The sequence below is a fragment of the Pipistrellus hanaki genome (genome assembly GCF_964339955.1).
Source record: "Pipistrellus hanaki genome assembly, chromosome: 7".
Lineage (NCBI taxonomy): Eukaryota > Metazoa > Chordata > Mammalia > Chiroptera > Vespertilionidae > Pipistrellus > Pipistrellus hanaki.
The window spans coordinates 20,442,311-20,463,969 of NC_140509.1; the positions used below are offsets into that span (position 1 = coordinate 20,442,311).

Consider the following 21,659-nt stretch of genomic DNA (forward strand, 5'->3'; position numbering starts at 1 on the left):
TCAAAATTACCTGGATCATACTGTGAAATCTTTCCTGTGTGAAGAACCCATACACTACCTGAGGCAAATCTGCTCTGGGCCTGGTCCCTTACTGGTAATAGCTTGAACTACATTATACATATATAAAAATTATGTACACACACACACACACACACACACACACACACACACACACATATTCAATATATATATATATATATATATATATATATATATATATATAATAGATCTATTTGTATAATTTTTTTCATATATTTAGTTTTAATGCTCAATTTGCCCTTAGAAAAACATTTAGAAATCAGTTAAAGGGGATTTCAGCTGGCAATAACCTACAAGCCTTATAACTTCTCTTATAAAAGATCTTGGAGTAAGCAATTTTCTTAACAATAAAATGTTAGATACTAATACCTATTCTATAAGGATATTTCATGACTCAACTGAGAGAGGGGGAGTGTCCTTGCAGAGTTTTAGAAATGTTAGTTTCTTATTTATTCAGTATCTATAGCTTGCTTATGCTTAATACTGTGTCAGCTTTGGGGAAATGGAGATATGGACAATATGGTCTTTCTTCCCAATGAGCTTAGAGTTCAGTAAGGGAGATTGACAGTCACCAATTATTTAATTAAAACTGTAATAGATCTTATAAGGTGAAGCCCGAGGAACTTGAACTCAAGGGAATCAACGTAATCTTGGTGCTCAAGGAAGGTGTCCTGGAGGATGTGACATTTTAGCTGAGTATTTAAGGAAAAATAGATATTCCTCTTTCTCAGTTGTCTATTTTATTATCTTTAGTAACCTAAGGTAAACCAGTAATCAGGACTCTTCAAACCATACTATTACCTTCCTTGTCTAAAGCTCTTACTTTTTATAGGAAAATTCATTCTTTTTGGTCAAGTTGGGAACATGCATATGGTAGAAAGAAATGACCTTTGTTCAGGAGACCTATATACTATTTGCTGATATGCTCCTTCTATGATTATAAACAGGTTAGCCTAAGGAGGGAATGCCTGCCTTTCCTGTGAACCTATCTTCTCTAATGAGTATTCTTAGGCCATTTTTCTGTTATTGTTATCCTCAGATCCCCAAATGCCAGACCAACCCCTACCAGAGTTTCCTATAGTCAGTATTCACATGTTCCCTTGGTAGGCCCGTCTTTCTAAGTTTCAGTGATATTTCTGATGTTCTGAGAGATATTAAAGATTTCTACCTGACTGATTTACTTGACTTCTTTCTTTGTGGATAGAGCAGCAAGCTGATGTAAAATTTGTATTCTAGTGTCCCCCTTGGTCTTCTTCCTTGGCATCTGTGAGGAACTGGTGCAACATCTACACCTCTTTCCTTGGTCGTTTATTTTTAATTTATTTAAAAAAATTCTTTATTGTTTAAAGTATTACTTAAGTCTCCTTTTCCCCCCATTGACCTCTCCACACTGTCCCCAACCCCTAGCACATGCCCTCACCCCCTACTGTCTGTGTCCATTGGTTATCCTCGTATGCATGTAGCATGTATACAAGTCCTTTGGTTGATCTCTTACCCCCCTCACCTCCCCCTTCCCCTGCTTTCCTCATAGGTTGGACAGTCTGTTTGCTGCTTTTATGACTCTGGTTTTATTTTTGTTCATCAGTTTATGTTGTTCATTATATTCCACAAATGAGTGAGATCACGTGATATTTATCTTTCTCTGACTGGCTTATTTCACTTAGCATAATGCTCTCCAGTTCCATTCATGCTGTTGCAAGTGGTAAGAATTCCTTTTTTTTTTTTTTTTACAGCAGCATAGTATTCCATTGTACCACAGTTTTCTAATCTTTTCTCAGTCTTTTAAAGAACTCTTCGGGGCCTGGAGTAGTGGCAGATGAGGGACTGCTATGGAACATACAGGCCAACCAGCACCTTCTATTATAGATCAGGCAAGCATGGCGTGTCCTGGCCTCACTGACACAGATAGATCACAGTGCTCATCCTGCAAGGGGTCATGTGTGTTCATTCATTCTTAAACACGACAGTGCCGTGATCTCACTGAAGTTAGCCTGTAACAACGGGCAAGTCACTTCATCTCACTGAAGTTAGCCTGTAACAACGGGCAAGTCACTTCATCTTTCTGAGCCTTAGTGTCCATTTTGTACAATTATTTATAAATTAATTTATGTTGAGATTAAATAAGGGAATGTGTGTAAAGGCTTTACTATTGTGTTTGTACTTTGGGGCCCACAAATGTTTGAGTGTTAAAGATCCATTCTAGACTCAGCTGTGGATAAGCTATATACATTGAGTGGCCAGATTATTATGATCTCTGAATGCATAATAATTTGGCCACTTAGTGTATATACTATATAATAAAAGGCTAATATGCAAATTGTCCCTTCAACCAGGAGTTCGACCATCAGGCAGGTCGGCCCACTGCCCATGTCCCCTTCCCCTGGCCAGGCTGGTCAGTCCCCACCCATGCATGAATTCATGCATTGGGCCTCTAATACATATATTCTCTGAGTGGCCAGATTATTATGTGCTCAGATATCATAATAATATGGCCACTCAGTGTATTTTGCTATTGTATTTATGAAACTAGTGTCATACTGTTTACTGGTATTCTTCACTGCCATATATGACCATGCAAGGCAGAGAATAGTGTGAAGAAAATGCTCCCACATATTTAAATGTTTTTGACTTTTAAATTTGAACTTAAAGTTTTTATGAAGCTTCCAATTTATTTGCGGTTGTTGGACCAAGGTGTCCATTTTTTCCCTTTATTTTTCCCTGCCACCCCCAATTTAGGAATATTAGGTATGTTTTGGCTTAGCTTGTGTTTGTCAAGCTGGTGGAAGAAGCATGGGACCAGGAGAAACTTTTCTATTTTAGCCCTTGTATTATTGACATTAAATGCTATGAACTAAGCTATTAAAGCCCTAAAAGCTACAGCCTTAGGTTGTATACCATAAGAAAATGGAATTAAAAAAGAAAACAATTTTGATCATATCAAAATCACAATATTTAGTTACCATTAAAAATGGGGGGAATATTCCATTTTATTAGTAATAAAAGGAATATAAAACAAAATAAGAAAAATTTACCAGACTGTTTTACCAATAAAATTGGCATTTTTTAAAATGTAAGAGAAAGGCCTAGCCGGCATGGTTGAGCGTGGACCTATGAACCAGGAGGTTATGGTTCGATTCCAGTCAAGGGCACATGCCTGGGTTGTGGGCTTGATCCCCAGTGTGGGATGTTCAGGAGGTGTCCTATCCATGATTCTCTCTCATCACTGATGTTTCAGTCTCTCCCACTCCCTTCCTCTCTGAAATCAATAAAATACATTAAAAAATAAATAAAATGTAAGAGAAAGAAAAGAAGGGGAGAGATATTGTATTGGGCACTTGGTACTGATAGGAATATAAATAAGTATATTTTGCCTCCCTATAAAGGAATTTATCAGTATTTATCAAATGCTGTAGTGATGTTAATGCTTTTGACACAATAATTACACTTTTGGGATCTTAGCATAAGAAATAATCAGAATTGGACATATATCATTATAACATTAGGAACTTGGAAACAAATGTCCAAAAATGGGGGATTAATTTTATTGTTAAGAATGACAAACTATTTGAAAAAATAATAACGGGGAAAAGTTTATAAAATAAGGTAAAGTGAAAATAACAAATCAGCACAAACCCAGTGTTTTGAAATATAATTTATTTAAATACACATATTGTGTGTGTGTGTGTATGACAACTAAAGCAATTCATCAGAATAAAATATCTCCAAGTGATGGGAATGTTGGTGGTTTTTATTTTCTTTGTTGGACTTCTCTTTATTTTTCAAATTGTTACGTGTATAGCCAGAAGAAAATATATTAATTAAAAAATGCATACTTTAAAATCCTTGTGCTGAGATGGTCATATGAAGACATAAAGGGGAAAGCCTAATGGGAATTACAACAGAATGTCAGTGACTTTTTTTTTAACCCTCACCTGAGGGGACTTTGATTTTTAGAGAGAGTAGAAGAGGGAGGGAAATATAGAAATATCAATGTGAGAGAAAAACATCGATTGGTTGCCTCCTGCATGTGCTCTGACCAGGATCCTGGCTGGGGAGAAGCCTGCAACTGAGGTATGTGCCCTTGACCAGAATCGAACCCGGGATCCTTGGGTCTGCAAGCCGATGCTCTATCCACTGAGACAAACCGGCTAGGTCTATCAGTAACTTTGATGGTGATGGCACTTGATGTTTGTTGTTGTTTTTAATATTTTCTTTAATGTGCTTCTGTTATAAAGCATATTATCTTCAATTAGAAAAGCAAATATAAAATAAATGGAGAAAAATACTTTAGAAATTCATATCACATTTGAATAGAGGTCATAATTTCTAGATATTCTCTTAGGCCTGATGATGAAAATTGTTAACAATGGTGGTAAATTATAGATTTTTGTTTTTTCCTACAGATATTCCTGAAATTCCAGAAAGCATCTCATTCTGTAAAGCACTACAGATAGCTGACTTCAGTGGAAACCCACTGACTAGGTAAGCTTTCTGGGTCTAGTACTAAAGATATCTTTTTGGAGAACCAAGCAAAGAACATAACCAGGTTACCCATCTTAGAGAGGATGCCTGGGTGGAGGCTGTCTTTATCACGGATGCTTAACCTTCACAGACATTCATTTGTAAATAGCACTGTAGAATGGAAGGTACATCGTGCTATTGATGGAACACAGAAGGTGCTAGAGGATTTGGGGGATACATGCTGGAGTGCCAAAACAGGAGTGAGGAGTGCATTTCTGAAGCAGTATAAGAGTTGGAGTAGTTTATAAATCCTCTATTGATCCATCTTATCCCACAAGATAAGGGAGTTCTAAACTCCCTTAGAGCTTACTCCATAGATACCCAGGGAAAAGTCCTATTAGAGATATTTTTCCACTCCAGGAGCGAAACATATTTAGTATCTTGTTTGTTTGTTTGTTTGTTTGTTTGTTTGAAAACAACTCTACTGACACCATTATTTCCATAGTCTAGCAATAGCTGTGAGGATTTCTTTGGGTTTAGTCTATAAAGCCACCTTTGCCCGTCCTGGGTGTAGCCGAGTGGTGCTATTGTGAGCCCTTCACTGTGGCTCTCTGCTCAGTTGTGAGCCCACTGACCACTGGCTTCCAAGCACCTGTGCGCTCACACAGCAATGCATACACAGCTCTCGAGAGTCTGTCCAGAGGTTTCTCTGGGCCAGATGGGTCCATTTCTAAGGTTTTTCATGACTATGTAAGCAGCCTCAGGAGAAAGATACTTTTCCCTTTCATCTCCTCCCTGTGCTCCTATAGGAAGATCAAGATTAAATTAAAATTTGGGATTTGTCTCACCCATCTCAAAATTGCTTGGGACTTCTTGGGTGTGGAATGATGCCCTCTTTAATTTTGTTTTTTCCATATTTGCAAATTTTCAAGAAGTAAATATGTTTTTAAAAATATTTCTGGCTTCCCCTGTTTGAATTTCAGTGAGGAAGTCACTACTAGCATTTATTTATTTTTATGGGAAATAGTAATCTAGTAAGCTGTAATCTCATTGCTTTCTAATTTATCACTGTGCCAAGCCTTACCTCTTTCTTAACCATCTTCCATGCAGTTGTTCCTCTTCTTCAAACCTTTAGCTCCTGTTCCTGTAAGACAGAGTCCGTGCTCCTTGATTTGCTCTGCCTTCTCCCCGAACGCTCTCTGACCTTGATCTCTTTCCATCTTCATTGCCCTCAGTTGCCTGTGTCAGACATCATGCTCTGCTGCAATAAAGTGCTCCAACGCCATCCATTTCACCCTCTCTTTTGAATGATGCCAACCCTTTCACCCTCCTTTAGGAACAGCTGAAGTATCATGTTTTGATTAATCCCCACAGTTCCCTCCTCCTCTGGTCTTCCATAGTCCTCTGTGCATACTTATTTCATAACACTTGACATTTACATTTAAGTTCTTTTCTTTGACCAAGACTCCAGGACTAGACTGAGAAAGCTGACTTGTGTTCCTCTATTATTTGTCGATATATTTTCAACCCAACTATAATTTCTGAAATGGAGCAAGCATTCAGTAAATGTTTATTGAACTCACTAAGCTGTTTATCCCTCAGGCAAGTTAGTAGAGTTAGGCAGCTGGGAAATATTCATTATGCTGCCCCGCCCCCCCCTTTTCTTTTTAACCATTTGATTGCTTAATCCTCTTTTCTACTTCTCTAGCTTTCCTTTTCTAATGTCTGCTGACATAGGACTTTACCATTATCTTAAAACTCTCGCTCCTGGCACATACCCACACTGTGAGGATTTATTGGGCTTTTCCTTGGTCTCATCTTTGGCAAGTTTCTTAAAGTAAAGCCCTTTTAATTTGGCAGGTGTACTGTTTTAAGAATTAAGATGTTTGTGAGTTAAAAGGATTATAAACATTATTTAGCTTGGCCTACTTATCTTATGGCAAAATAAAGTTAAGCTCAAAAAATTTAAATCAGCTGTCGCCAACCTTTCTGACCTCATGGACTGTGGACCACCAGTTGGCGACTGCTGATTTAAATGACTTTAGGAGATCATGAAGCCCCTGAGTGGCATCTCAGACTATAATTCCTTTCTCCTAGCCTTCAGTCTGTGCTTCCTCAGTACATCATCTAGTTTGGCTCTTAATGTTAACAGATAGGAAAAAGCAAACCGTCCATTTAAAAACTAATTTTTATTATATTTAAGGTCATTTTAGCTAATTTTAAAATGATATATTTTCTGGTTAAAAACTCAGGCAAAAAAGATAAGTTGCATCATTATAATCAAAATAAATAAAAATTTTTAATGAAAAATGTATTTCTGTTACACTATGGAAGAGGCTTCAGTTTTGTAAAAATCATTACCAAGAATGTATGTCAGTGATTATGAACATTCCAGTTAATACTCTTATCTTGCAGGGTGTGGGTTTGGTGTTGAAGTTTGGAATTATCTGTATAAAATGTCAAGTAGTAACTTAGTATTTGCTTTTCAAAAAAGGAATCTGGAAGGAAAAATTGGAAGATTCTAATCTAGAGACTATCTAAAGCAAGTCTTCTCCCCCCCGCCCCAAAGTTATATGTTTTGTTGTCTACCTTTGACTTATATAGAAGAATCATCATTTTAGATGCAATGAGATTTTTCTGCCTTCAAATGGGTTCCCCCCCTCCCTAAATACTGGTAACCATAGAAATACTGAAAGTAAACTTTCTTTCTAAGTTTATAGTTTATTTTGAAACCTTGCTATTCGGTGGAGTTTAAGAGAAGTATGAAAAATGTCCTTTTGTGTATAACATAGTGAAGCGTAATTATCTTAAGTGATTGGCATCTTAAGTCAAATTAAAAGAAAAATATTAAGAAAGTAATAGTTGGCTGTCAGCTAGTCAATTCTAAGCAATTCATAGCTCTGCTATGGGCATTATAAGCTGTCATGTGTTTCATTATAATTGTCCGGGCTAGATTTTCTCTCTATTTTCTGCTAATCGATAGTCTTTTTACTCTTAGCTACAGGGTCTATCATTTCTTTCATACAGCACTCATTAGTCACACATTTCCCTTCCTTTATTCTTAAAGCCTGCATTTTTTCCTCTTTAATTTTTTTCTGGGTCACCCTACCAACAAGTGCTTGTCATGCCCTATGCTTGTTTTTTTTTTTTTTTTTTTTTTTTTTCCTTATAAGTGTCATATATAGGAAGTCAAGACAAACTTGCTATGCATAATATAATTTTTTGGAAGTTCCTTTTTTTTTAAAAAAAAATTTAAGTATTTAATGAATGTAGCATTTTTAGTTTTTTAAAATTTATCTTTATTGTTGAAAGTATTATAGATGTCCCCTTTTTCCTCTTTCCCACTTTCCCCTTCTACCCCTTTCCTCTGAAATTCATCTGTCTGTTGCATGTTTCACTGTCTCTGGGTCTGTTTTGTTTGTCAGTTTTTTTGTGTTCATTATATTCCACATATAAGTGAAATCATGTGATACATGTCTTTCTCTGACTGGCTTATTTCATTTGGCATAACACTTCCAGGTCCCTCCATGCTGTCTCAAAGGGTAAGAGATCCTTCTGTTTGAGGTTATTTCAGTTAGCATGTAGAAGAGATCATTCTAATTACCTTTAGTTTACACTATATATACACTTTTTAAAAAATTAACAACCTTTTTTGTTTGTTTTAGATTACCAGAAAGCTTCCCTGAATTACAGAACTTGACATGTCTTTCTGTAAATGACATCTCGTTACAGTCCCTACCCGAGAACATTGGCAAGTAAGTTTTTTATGGGATGTTTCTGTATATCAGGACAAAAGGAAGCCTATATAATCCATTCCACCCTCCTTCCCTTTTAAATTCTTATTTTTCTACGCAGAAAGCCATTTACTTAGTCTTCACTTTCACCCTCAAGAAAGATCATAGCCAGCCTCCTGTGTTTTTGCAACCAGTTGCCCTTGCATTTTAATGTTTGAAAAGGATGCTGTTACTTGTTACTAGTGAAAAACCCAACTTGTTTGGAAATTCTCTTTACATTGTTGGATTCTGAAGTATTTAAGCTAAGTGCCATGTGCCATGTAGGTGGTGAGTAAATACTATTAGCAACTACCATTCTCGGTAATTTTAAACCATGCTGGGGAAGGAAGCCAACGGAGGGCTCCATTGAGAACTTAGAGAGTGTCCCCTGAACAACAGCGGTGCCTGCCCATGTGTGCACTGTCACCCCTAGGATGGGGGCTGAGAGTGGTGTGTCTGGAGAGCAGGCACAGAACTGGGAGGGGGGTGGGATGTGATGGGGACATTTCCATGGTGGTGACTTCGAGGTCGGGGAGGATAGCCGTGACAACAAATAAATCCTTTGAGGAAAATATAAGCCGATGAATAAATGTTCTGTTCTGCATTTCCAGAGATGACTTAATTAAATTATCCTAGCAGATCTTTTCCACGCCTCTAGGACATACCGTGGGTTAAATCACTTAAAATAAAAGCTCAGTATGGCTAGCCTCATATGGTGGACTCGTGTCCCCTAGTGTCATAAAGGATTTCTTGTGTTTACCTGTCCTGCCTAAATTCTAAGACAAAACAGGAACTTTCTTTTTGAGAATTACAGTTTATCTGACAAATGTCTCTTCTGCAAAACATTTCTCTTACTTTCCCTCCTGTGTAGGCAGAAGACCATTGGCTAACCCAGTTTCAGCCAGCAAGTCCATGTTTTCCCAAGATTCACATGGATGTTTTACCATTGTGCCAGCAGACTTCTTGCTGATTAAGAATTACTTTCTTTAGTCCTGCCAGTGGCTCACTGGTTGAGTGTTGACCTGTGAACCAGGAGGTCATGGTTCAATTACCAGTCAGGACACATGCCTGGGTTGTAGGCTAGATCCCCAATAGGGGGCATGCTGGAGGCAGCCAATCAATAATTCTCTCATTATTGATGTTTCTATCTCTCTCCCTCTCCCTTTCTCTCTGAAGTTAAAAAATATGTATGAATTATGCCCTTTAGCTCTGAGAAGGGGAGGGAGACAAGAAGTCGCAAGTCCACCCTGAGTTCATGGTATCAGTTGCAGAGGAAACAAGAGTGTTTTATTGTAGGTTTCATGCACTTGCCCTTCCCTTTTGCTATGTCAGGTTTCATGTTTCTAATTAATATACAGGGTGGGGTAAAAGGTTTATTGTTTAATGCAATAATTAACAAATAATAATGCAAGAATAAAACTCCCATACTCACAACCGTAAGCCTACTTTTGCCCACCTTGCATTACTCATTTAAATACCCAGACTGACACAGCCCTCCTCCTACTCCTCAGGGTCTCTGGAATAGAATTCCCTTGTACCTTTCCTCCCATCCATTCTTGGCCTTTCCCTGACCTTCTATCCCAATTCGTTTCTTTTTAAAAAGGTTTAATGTTTTGAGAGGAAAATATTTTCTTATTAAATCAGAGTGCTCCTCTCACTCTCCACTGTACTATTTTAGTGGAAAATGTTATTAGTAATCATTTCAGAATGTTATAATATTTTATCCCTTTTTTTAATCTCATCTTTTCTAATAACATCCATAGCTGTTTTTGTCAATGTCCAGATTTCTCTGGTATCTGCATTTCCCACCAAGTAATAGGGGTAGTAGGTTTTTTTGTTTTGTTTTGATTTTAGACTTAATCAGCCTGTGTTATTGTTGTAGTCTTGTGTATACTGATTGTTTCCAAAATAAAATTCCACTTTGAGCTTGAATCTTATGCTGAATAATCACCCAGAAAGTAAGAATATGGGGTGGGGCTGACAGGTAAATGCATCAAATGACTCTTAGTAGGTTAATCTGTGAAAGTAAATGAAAATAGAGAGTTTTATATTCCTAGTGGTTAATAATTTGCTGCCATAGCAAAAGATTTATGATTTCTATCTGTTGGATCCAAGATTTGTGCATGTTAAAGTTAATAGCTTGCTTGCGTGTAGTAGAAAGAAACAATCAAAGAACAGACTACTCTCTGGAGAAGATGGGGCACTGCTGGTTTCCTAGATTGTGTTGAAAAGATATTTGAGAGTTGAAATGATGAATTGTTGGGAAATCTCATAGGTGCACAGGTATGCTACACTCTAAGCAAATCATTATTTGAAAGTTAACTTTTCTCATGGCAAAGATACTTCGGTTTCCCAAAGGATTCCCAACAGTTTCTTAGAGCATTTAACCAAGCTAAACAACATCTCACATATAGTATGGTTTTGTGAACAAGACACCAGTATTTGGTATTCCAAAAATTTTTAAATCATCCCAAAATTTAAAAAGACTCCAATAAGAGGGAGAGGGATTGGGGGGCTGGATGAAAGAAGGTGAAGGGATTAAGCAAAAAATCGTATACATAACACACAGACACAGACAACAGCATGGTGACAGCCAGAGGGAAAGGAGGGTGGGGGTAGGAGTAGGTGCAGGTGGGCACAGGGGAGATGGAGTGCACTTTGTTTGGGCCAATGGTCACATGATGCAGTGTGCAGATGATGTGTTACTGAATTGTACACTTGAAAGCTTACGCTGATTGCTCTGCTTTTTCTCACAGCAAAGCATATGTTCACACCCTGTACTACATGGTTACATGCCTGGGGATCATCAGTATGTGGGTAGCTCATTTGGTTAGAGTGTTATCCAGATATGCCCAGGTTACAGATTTGATCACCAATAAGAGCACATACAGGAAGCAAGCAATGAATGCATGAATAAGTGGAACAACAAATTGATGTAGAACAACAACTCTCTCTCTCTCTCCACCCTCCATACCTCCCTCCTTCTAGCTCTCGAAATAATAAATAAATAATCCTATAATAAAGAGGTGATGCAAATTGACCATCATACACTCACAAGATGTCTGCCTACGACCAGGCTGGCAGGGGGGTTAGTGAGGGATGACCAAACAACTGAACAAGCAGGCTGCATGGGGTGACCAGGCTGGTGGGGGCAGTTAGGAGCGACCAAGCAGGCAGGCAGGTGAGCGATTAGGAGCCAGCAGTCCAGGATTGTGAGAGGGAGGTCCCAAACCGGCAGTTGGACACCCCCCGATGGGGTCTCAGATTAGAGAGAGTGCCAGCTGGGCTGAGGGACCCCCCCTCCTCCCCACGTGCATGCACAGGGCCTCTAGTAAGTAAATAAAGTAATGAGGTACTGATACATGCTACGGCATTGATGGACCTTGAAAATATATTAAGTAAAAGAAGCCAGCCAGGAAAGGCTTATATTGTATGATGACACCATTTATATGAAATGTCCAGTGTAGGCAAATCCATAGAGATAGAATCCAGATTAGTGGTTGGCAGCAGTTGTGAAGGTAAAGGGATGACATATAAGGAATGACTTCTGATGTGCATGAAGTTTCTTTTGGGGTAGTGAAAAAATTCTGGAATTAGGTATGGTGATGTTGGCACTATCTTGAGACTCTAGTAAAAACTACTGAACTGTGCACATTGAAAAGGTGAGTTTTATAATATTATGTGAAGTATGGCTCAAGGAATAAAGGAAAAGTATGGACTTCAGGCAAACTGCAGCCTGTTGCTGCTGAAGGATGGTAGCATACCTGGGAAAGTGAGCTGATCCATTCTTATTGAAAATACTCTGTAGTGTCAACTCACAAGGAATGTGCTGAGGTCATTTTGCCTGTTACTTGCACCTGGTACCCATAGTAGAGCCTCCAAAACATGCAGGTGATGTGGAGTGGCAGTGCAGGTGGGAGGATAAAACCCCACTGGGGACTCGTGGGGAATCCTGAGCATCAGGGAAGTCTCTCCGGCAGTCTGGGAGCCTGCACCCTGTCTTTACTTTGTACATCTGTCTCCATGATACACTAAAAAAAATAAAAAAAGTAAGTTTGCCTAAATATGTCTAAGCATCTCTACTTTGTTTATCTTAACATTTTTTCTTTAAAAAAAAAAATCCCTTTTAAAGGAGAAGAAATGCAAGAAATAGACTGACACAGTACCCCAAACATAATTGTCAGTTATTAAATGGTTATTATCAATAAACTTTTAAGTATGACAGTTTGCTGTAGAAATAGAACCAGTTGATACCCCAGGGTTCACAGGCAGATTGAAGTAGAGCATGTGGGTGTGATGATGTCACTGCTATCCTTGGGCATGGTGACCTTAATTTCAGTGGCCTTGAACTCATTGAGCCATGTGGCCCTTGCTGATTAGTCCTGTGCTAGGCTGTTTACCTGTATTGTATTAGTGCAGGCTTCCTACAAAGACAAATATTTTTGAAAACTATAATCATACTTAATGCTCTTTTGTGAGGCCTGGGAGTTTCTATAAAATACATATTATTTTTTTAAAAATTAGAAAAATATCTGGAGCAAAGCCACCATAAGGAAGTATGTAACCAGGTATTTCTGAAATACTAATTTTGTATTTAAAAAGCAGAAATACTTTTGTATTTCAGGCCCATGCGGCTTAATTGAGTGTCGACCTACGCACTAGGAGGTCCATAGTTTGCTTGTTCGATTCCCTGTCAGGGCACATGCCAGGCTCTATCCCCAGCAAGGGGTGTGAGGAGGCAGCTCATCTATGTAGATGTTTCTCTCTTATTAGTGTTTCTGTCTCTCTCCCTCTCCTTTCCTCTCTTTCTAAAAATAAAAAAAAAAACATTAATTTTTTAAAAAGCAGAAGTATAATGAATGTAAACAATTCCTCTTATCTCCATTAATATTGACTTCCCTAAATATCATTGCCATAATTATAATAGAGTTTATGTTTTAATAGCTTTACAGTATACTATCACTTGTTTGCTTGGCCTACCTTAATTTATTTTATTCTTTACTTTCCTAATGATTTTGGCTACCAAAAAAGGGGGGGGGGGTCATCCATGTGGATTAAATTTTTTTTTTTTTTAATATTGTGGAGAACAGATGTAAATTCTTTAAAATAACTACTCACCCAGGCCCTGAAATAGAATCCTAAAACTACAGTTGGCCCACATTCGGACTTAGAAAAGAGTATCACTTTTGCCCCTGCTATCATGAGCTGTGTAAGACAGTAGGCATTAGTGTGCTGAGAAAAAAGGCTCACACTCATTTCCTGCAAGAGCTTGTTAGGTTCTGTTTTGACCCATTTGTTTGGCAGAAAAGGTGGGAGTTACAGTAAGAATAGAAAATCATGTCTTTTTGTGGGAGGAGGATGAGGTCATTCCAGCAATGTTGCATAGAAATTTAATTTGCCAGAAATTAAAATTGAAGGGTAAAATAGCTGTAACGGGAATGTTTGAAAATATTAAGGTCTGAGTAGGCAGTGAAAAATATATACTGTGTAGGTGAGAAGTGAGACAAAAATTTATTCATTGAGGAAAGCAGTGTCAGATGTGTATAGGATGCTACCTTCCATGTGAAAAGGAGGAGGTTAAGACTATCTATACCTGATTGTCTGCCTAATGCAGAAACAACTAACAGAAAAGGTGATTTCCCATGAGAAGGGTCTCTGTGGTGGGAAACCAGATAGATGGAGGCAAAGATGGGAGAAAAACCAACACTGTATACTTTGCTTTATATATATAGTGGTTAAAAGTGCAGATTCTCCGAAACCGGTTTGGCTCAGTGGTAGAGTGTCGGTCTGTGGACTTAAAGGTCCCGGGTTCGATTCCGGTCAAGGGCATGTACATTTGTTGCGGACACATCCCCAGTGGGGGGTGTGCAAGAGGCAGCTGGTCCATGTTTCTCTCTCATCGATGTTTCTGGCTCTCTATCTCTCTCCCTTCCTCTCTGTGAAAAATCAATAAAATATATATTAAAAAAAAAAAAAGTGCAGATTCCCGCCTGGACCGGTTTGGCTCAGTGGATAGAGTGTCGGCCTGCGGACTGAAAGGTCCCGGGTTCGATTCCAGTCAAGGGCATGTACCTTGGTTGTGGGCACATCCCCAGTGGGGGGTGTGCAAGAGGCAGCTGGTCGATGTTTCTCTCTCATCGACGTTTCTAACTCTCTGTCCCTCTCAATTCCTCTCTGTGTAAAATCAATAAAAATATATATTTTTTTAAAAGTGCAGATTCCTTAGTGAGTGCTGGCTTTGCCACTTACAGTTGTTCAAGTTCTCTCTCTGTGTATAGTTTTCTCATCCATAAAGTTCATTCTTGTAAAGCACTTATAACAAAATGTGTCATATTGTAAGCTGCTGATATCACTATTACTAGGGATACTAAAGCTCAGTAATTTCATATTATATCTCAAGTGTTTAATATTTGTCACATTTGTAAAAGTGTTAGAAATACCTGACACTTTCCTTTTGTCCCTGTGATGTCATGTTGTAGCTGAAGAGGCTGATAAATGCATGTGGAGTTCTGGTTCCTTGTTTTTCTTGGCCTAGTGATTAAGAGCTTGGCCTGTGAAGCACACAGAATTGGGCCCAAATCCAACATTTCTCAGCACTGAATTCTTTTTTTATTTTTTTATTTTTTAGTTGATGTAAGAGATATAAAGACATTTGAATTGGTTGCTTTTATGGGGAGGGCACTGTCCCAAAGTCTCAGTTGAAGATGCTATATTCTGAAAGACTAGAAAGGGCCTGCAGGTGTGGCTCAGTGGTTGAGTGTTGAACTATGAACCAGGAAGTCATAGTTCAATTCTCACAGATGCTTGGGTTGCAGGCTCGATCCTAGTAAGGGGAGTGCAAGAGGCAACTGATCAATGATTCTCTCTCACCATTGATGTTTCAATCTCTCTTTCTTCCTCTCTGAAATAAATAAAACTATATTTTAAACAAAGACTAGAAAGGGAGATCATTCATTTTCAAGTAATGTTTCTGGTCTAAACATGCATTCAGGCAGATCCTGTTTCACATCAGCTGTTGCCTGAATAGTCTGGGGAACCACGATCTGGAGTAGACTGGTAGCCTAAGCAAGAACTGATGAGCACCAAACCCGTGTTTTCATTCTAGAATCAGTTAATGATTCTTTGAACTCAGAATGACTAGTCTAGATTATACCTGATGTTGGGCTCATATGGGAGGTGGGAGTCTAGTCAAAACTGGGTGTGGTTTTTTTTAAGCTATTTCTTGACTCTCCTATTGATCATCAGTTATGGGCATTGCATGATTTAATTAAAAGATGGCCGGTGCCACAGCTCACTATCTGTAGGGCCTGTTGTTGGAGGAGTTTTCTGTAGTGGGGATGACTCCTGTGGTTAATAGCATCTTTGAGCAATCTTTCAGAAGACCCCAACTCAGAGTACGTGCACTTGTAAGGTACTGGGCTGTGCTTAGGAACAGAACTGTCTCAAGGAAATAAGGCACAAAGCTGGTTCTATAAAGTTGAAGGATATATATTTATGCTCAACTTGCCATAGTAGGTATGATTGCATTTATTTTAGGGGGAATTGAGATACAGTTGTGAAGCACCTCAGCCAGTTAGTGAGGGACAGGCCAGGATTGGAGCCGGGCCTCTGGCCTCTCTTTTCAGAGCTACTCTTTCACCCATGGGCCCAATAGAGTCTGATTATAATGTTTGAGTTCTTCATTTTAAATAGTTTAAAATAATGCTGAAGTATTACCTCAGAAGGACTACTATTTTATTTAAGTTCAGTTTTGAATTTAGAAAGGTTACAAAAATATATTTATTGTTGTAACATCTGGAGGGTCATCTTTTCCTCACTATCCAAAAACAATAGAAACTAAGAACTTTTGAGACAGACCCTTTTTACTTAAGAGGATATTATATTTGGATGTTAAGATGATAGAAGTGGGAACTATGCGTTTAATCTAATAGGACATTATGAAGTTGCATATGTCTGCAAGTCTTTGCAATATTTTTGCTCAAGCATTATTTCTTTAGTAACTGTGGCCGACTTTACCTTTTACTTTCAAGACAAAATTTAAAGATAATTAAAAAACCGTGTATTATATTTTTAAAATGACATGTAAACCAACAAAAATCTCAGTGTCCTTGCTGTGGTTAAGAAGGTAAGACATATTCATCCAAAGTTGGCAGATGTCTTTAAAACTTAAATGATAACCAGAAAGTTCCAGAGAATGCCTGGGGCAGGGAGGCGGGAGGCCTGCTGTGCTGGCTTTCAGCCCTGCCACTTTCTCCTGGACCTCACACTAAGCCTCACATTCCTGATTGTTGTTAATTAAGAGAGCCCGGTGAGGAGCCCTCCTAGGCGCCTCCTGCCATATGCCCTGGGCAGGTGTCTCCCCAGCCCCGTCCCTGTGTTTCAGGAAGGAAAAGCCTCAGTGAAGCCTGCAGACCTGGGTAAGCAGCACACTCAGGCACCGAGGACTGTCAAACTGCCTTTAACAAGCTTTTGCTGATGCCCAATGAGGAAAGTTTTTTTTTTTTTTTTTTTTTTTTTTTTATTAAATTATTATCTGTGTACATATTTTAACAATGCCCCCCCCTTCCATACATACCCTCCCTCCCCAGAGTTTTGTGTCCATTGGTTGTACTTATATGCATGTATACAAGTCCTTCGGAAAGTTTTTAAAGCAAAGGACTTCTTTCCCTCCTTATATTTAGTGAGGATGCCTTCAGTGTCAAAATGCTAGGCGTGAAAGTAATGGATATATGAAATGACAGCTCTAGTAGTGATTTTTAAAATATAAATGTGAAATTAGCCAAATGATTACCACCTCCGCAATAAAATTGAAAATTTAAAACTGAAAACAAAGCTCTTTCTTTTGAAATCTTTACTTTTGCAACAACTTTTAAAATCTTACTTATCACCCTTATCTTCTGATTGCTTTTGGAAGTAGATACTGGGTGGGGTCCTCACCACTCTCTCCTTCCCATTGTTATTTCTTCTGTGTGAACACATGGCTCAGAGAAAGTGGAGCCATTTAGCTCCAGCTTCCCACCTGTTTGCATTTTAGTTGGAGGATGTTATTAAATTCATAATTACTTGCTATCAGGAATTTTTTTCCCCAAAAATAATGCATTCTAAAGTGTTTTCTTTGTTTGCTCTTGTTTTAATTGTGGAAACTATTATTCTGTTTCTATAATTGGAGAAGGTGATACAGAATTTATGCATGTCATTGTATGATTAAAAAATATGTTTTCAAGCAAATGGGCTTTAAGTATGTGAATATGCTATTCATACAAATCACGTTTACATTTTCCAGTGTTATGAAACCAGTTTTGTTTGTACCTATGATTCCGGCTTGTATATTGGAAGGAGAATAGAGGCTTAAGGCAGATTAGAGTGTTGGGATAATGTCTGTGTGCTCACACATAAAAATTCTCCAAATCTGGACGTTACTATGGTGATAGTAGCAGAAACTTGAGCTTTCAATTGGTATAGAGCTTAGTACAGTGCCTGTTGGAGTAACAGGCAGATCAGTCATCCTCTGAGTCAATTTGTTGTGTGAGTGCTGACATCACTTGGTTGTGGAGGTTGCTGGTGATGCAGAACTGCCACCAATCAGTGTCTGGGGAGAACACCTGTCTCCTTTTATGGTGCTCCTGTTATGCACGAGGCAGCAGACTGCTGAAAAGAGGACCATTCTGGGGTTTCATAGAAATAAAAGAAACATTATTATAGCTGCATTTACTGAGCCAGACTTGTGTTCCAGGCACCATGTGAGCTGTGCTATTACATTATCCCTAATACATTTAAATCACTTATTTCCATGGAGCTCCAACCACTTGCTCCTAGTTTATGATCTTAATTAAGTAGAGCATTTGGGCTCTTTAGACTGAGTGCCCACTACTGTTAAACAGAGGTGGTTTCTTGCCGATGTTTGGAAGAAGAGCTCTGAGCTCCATGAGATTACTGTTTTTATGGTAACAGCACATTTTTTGACATTCTGGAGTCTAGGAGAGCATATCCTGCTTCTGTCTTGGTCCCAGGCATGTTGTCTTTCAATGATTGCTAGTCAGTTACTTGCACATATTAAATAGACAAGAAATTTGAATGAGGGTGCCTTATAGTGATGATACTACTCATTTTCTCTTAAAATTAAAATGTGGGAGGTAGGGAGATGTTGTTTTTAATAGGGGTGGTGGTGGGGTGGTTTTCCCCTGGAACATAATGTTCAGGTTTCACTAAGAGTATTTCCTTATGGAGTATGTATGGGGAGGGGGGGAATCCAGGAATTTTCCTTATACTTTTTTTCCTTCTTTTCATTTCTAGTCTCTATAACCTGGCTTCACTGGAACTGAGAGAGAATCTTCTTACATATCTTCCTGAGTGAGTCTCTGGGGAAAATAAGAGGGATTTTGTACTGTACTGAATGAATTTCTTTAAACATTAAAAAAATAGTACTGTAGTATTTTGTCAAAAAGAGATTCTGTATCTTATGGAAAGTTTGGGACATACCAGCTGTCTTTTAATGATCCTTCCTGTGCAATATTAATAAAGTCCAAATAATCTTATTTTTGGTAACTAGTTTTAAGTGAGGGAATGCCATATTGTTTGGCATTTCTAAGTATTATCTAAGAACTTTTTTTTTTTTTTTTTTAATAGCTCTCTGACTCAGCTACGAAGACTAGAAGAACTTGATTTAGGAAACAATGAAATATACAATTTGGTAAGTCTGTACTGTGCTTTGTATTTAACTTTTTCCTTACTTATGAACACAAATTTTGAGAGAGATCTGTAGGGGTGCTTATAAACCAGTATTTCCACATGGTTAGCTTGGCAACATAAAAGAACATACGTTACAGTACACGTGGGTTAAGAATTGTGATTTGTGCCCTGGCCGTGTAGCTCAGTGGTTGAGTATCAATCCATGAACCAGATTCATAGTTTGATTCCCAGTCAGGGCACATGACCAGGTTGCAAGTTTGATCCCTGGTAGAGGGTGTGCAAGAGGTGGCTAGTCAATGTTTCTCTCTCATCATTGATGTTTCTGTTACTCTCTCCCTTTCTCTCTCTCTCTCTCTCTCTCTCTCTCTCTCTCTCTCTCTCTCTCTCTCTCTCTCTCTCTCTCTCTCTCAAATCAATAAAAATATTTAACTATATAAAAGCCTAAGCAACCGTCACAGCTGAAACAACTGAATGGACAACTGAATAAGCTGCGTGGGGCGACCAGGCTGGAAGGGGGGGTTAGTAAGGGATGACCAAATGACTGAGCAGCAGGCTGCATGACGTAACCAGGCTGGCAGGGGGGGTTAGTGAGGGCCAACTAAACAACTGAGCAGTGGGCTGCATGGGACAACCAGGCTGGTAGGGGCGTTATTGAGGGGTGACCAAACGATTGAGCAGCAGGCTGTGTGGGGTGACCAGGCTGGCAAGGGGGGCAGTTGGGAGTGACCAGGTCAGCATGGGGTGCAATTAGAGGCAATCAGGCAGGCAGGCAGGTGAGTAGTTAGGAGCCAGTGGTCCCAGATTGTGAGAGGGATGTCTGAGGGGTCCTGGATTGGAGTGGGTACAGGCTGGGCTGAGGTGACCCTCCCCACCCTGTGCATGAATTTCATGCACTGGGCCTCTAGTATGTATTAAAAGAATTATTATTGGGAGCCAGGGAGGGTTAGGAACGGAGATGATGGGCATAACATAGACATGACTGGCATTGTTGAGTGTTGGGGGTGCTCTTATGAAGGGTGCTTGATATTAGAGAAATGCCAATAGACATCCTCTGTGGTACCCCATCATTAACTGTTGAAAATAGGATTTTTTTCTTTTTTAATGGATGACAAAGTTGGATTTTTGTTACCATAACATTATTCTTTTTGTTTTAGCCAGAATCAATCGGAGCTCTCTTACATCTAAAGGATCTTTGGTTGGATGGAAATCAATTGTCAGAATTACCTCAGGTAAGTGGTAATTTCACATATTCTTCCCCAAAACATAAACCAGTAGCCACTACCATTCTCATATCTTCCCTGCTTCTACCTGAGATTTTCTATAAAAGGGATTTAAAAAAAAATATATACTAATGGTCCTGTGCACAAAATTCATTCACGGGGAGTGAGGGGGTGTCCCTCAGCCCTACCTGCACCCTCTCCAATCTGGGACCCCTTGGGGGATGTCTGACTGCCGGTTTAGGCCTGACCCCCTGAGATCGGGATCAGGTCTAAACCAGCAGTCGGACATCCCTTTTGCAATCTGGAACCGGTGGCTCCTAACCTCTCAAACCACTCTGCCTGCCAGTCTGCTTGCCCCAAACTCCCCCACCCCCACTGTTCTGATTGCCCCCAACTGCCCTTCCCTGCCGGCCTCATGGCCCCCAACATCTCTCCTCAGCTGGCCTCATGGCCTCCAACTGCCCTCCCTGGCTGGTCTCCTGTCTAATTAATTAGCATATTACCCTTTTATTAGTGTGTGTGTGTATATATATATATATATATATATATATATATACACACATATATATGTGTATATATATATATATATACACACACACATATACATACACACACACACACACACACACATATATATATATATATATATATATATATATATATATATATATCTTTATTGATTTCAGAGAGGAAGGGAGAGAGAGAGAGAGAGAAACATCAGTGATGAGAGAAGTGTCATTGATCAGCTGCCTTCTGCACACCCCCTATTTAGGGATCGAGTCCACAATTCGGGCATGTGCCCTGAACGAGAATCAAACCATGACCTCCTGGTTCATAGGTCGACATTCAACCACTGAGCCATGCTGGCAGTGCTGTAAAAGGGATCTTGAAAACCAAAAACTTTGGTTGAAAGAGCATATTTGGAGAAATATATTGAGCATTCATTATGCTGTATTGCCAGAGAAAAACTGAAAGCCCCGACCCACTATTTCTAAAGACAGAAACTATGTCTTTTAGTGTGTGAAGTCTTAATCCTTGCTACCCACATGGTTTACTTCTAGCCCAGCAAATTTGTAAATTATCAGAACCTGATGGTATACATTAATGATGGTATACATAATTCTGATGGTATACATTTTTGCCACTCTTTGTCATGTGTCTTTTGGGCATAATTCTGACCACATTTTGTCCTGTAAATGGTGTGAAAGCAATATTAAAAGTTTTTATTTCAAAAATGGGCATTTTCCTCTTATTTTCCCTCCTCCAGCTATTACTGAATTTTATCCTCTGGTGCATATTCCAGCCAGTCTTAAAGTCAGGGTTTACTTCATGATGGGAGGTGCTTGTATTTGACAGTGATTCTCATCTGTCTCTGCCCAGCAGTGAGCTCCAGTGTGGTGGGCTGTGCATTTCAGGAGGGGAATGCCATCTTGACCCAGGGAGTCTTGACACTAGAGAGAAGGACCAGAGTGAAAAT

At 39.1% G+C, this 21,659-nt stretch overlaps 1 protein-coding gene across 1 annotated transcript in view; it reads left to right on the top strand.

Annotated features, from left to right (window-relative positions):
• LRRC1 (leucine rich repeat containing 1) overlaps positions 1 to 21,659 on the top strand; it is a 123,803-nt gene that overhangs the window by 73,174 nt on the left and 28,970 nt on the right. The window contains exons 3-7 of the mRNA XM_084889454.1: positions 4,443 to 4,521; positions 8,166 to 8,255; positions 18,567 to 18,623; positions 18,900 to 18,963; positions 20,117 to 20,191. Of these exons, the coding sequence (XP_084745580.1) occupies positions 4,443 to 4,521; positions 8,166 to 8,255; positions 18,567 to 18,623; positions 18,900 to 18,963; positions 20,117 to 20,191 (365 nt within the window). The remainder of the gene's footprint in view (positions 1 to 4,442; positions 4,522 to 8,165; positions 8,256 to 18,566; positions 18,624 to 18,899; positions 18,964 to 20,116; positions 20,192 to 21,659) is intronic.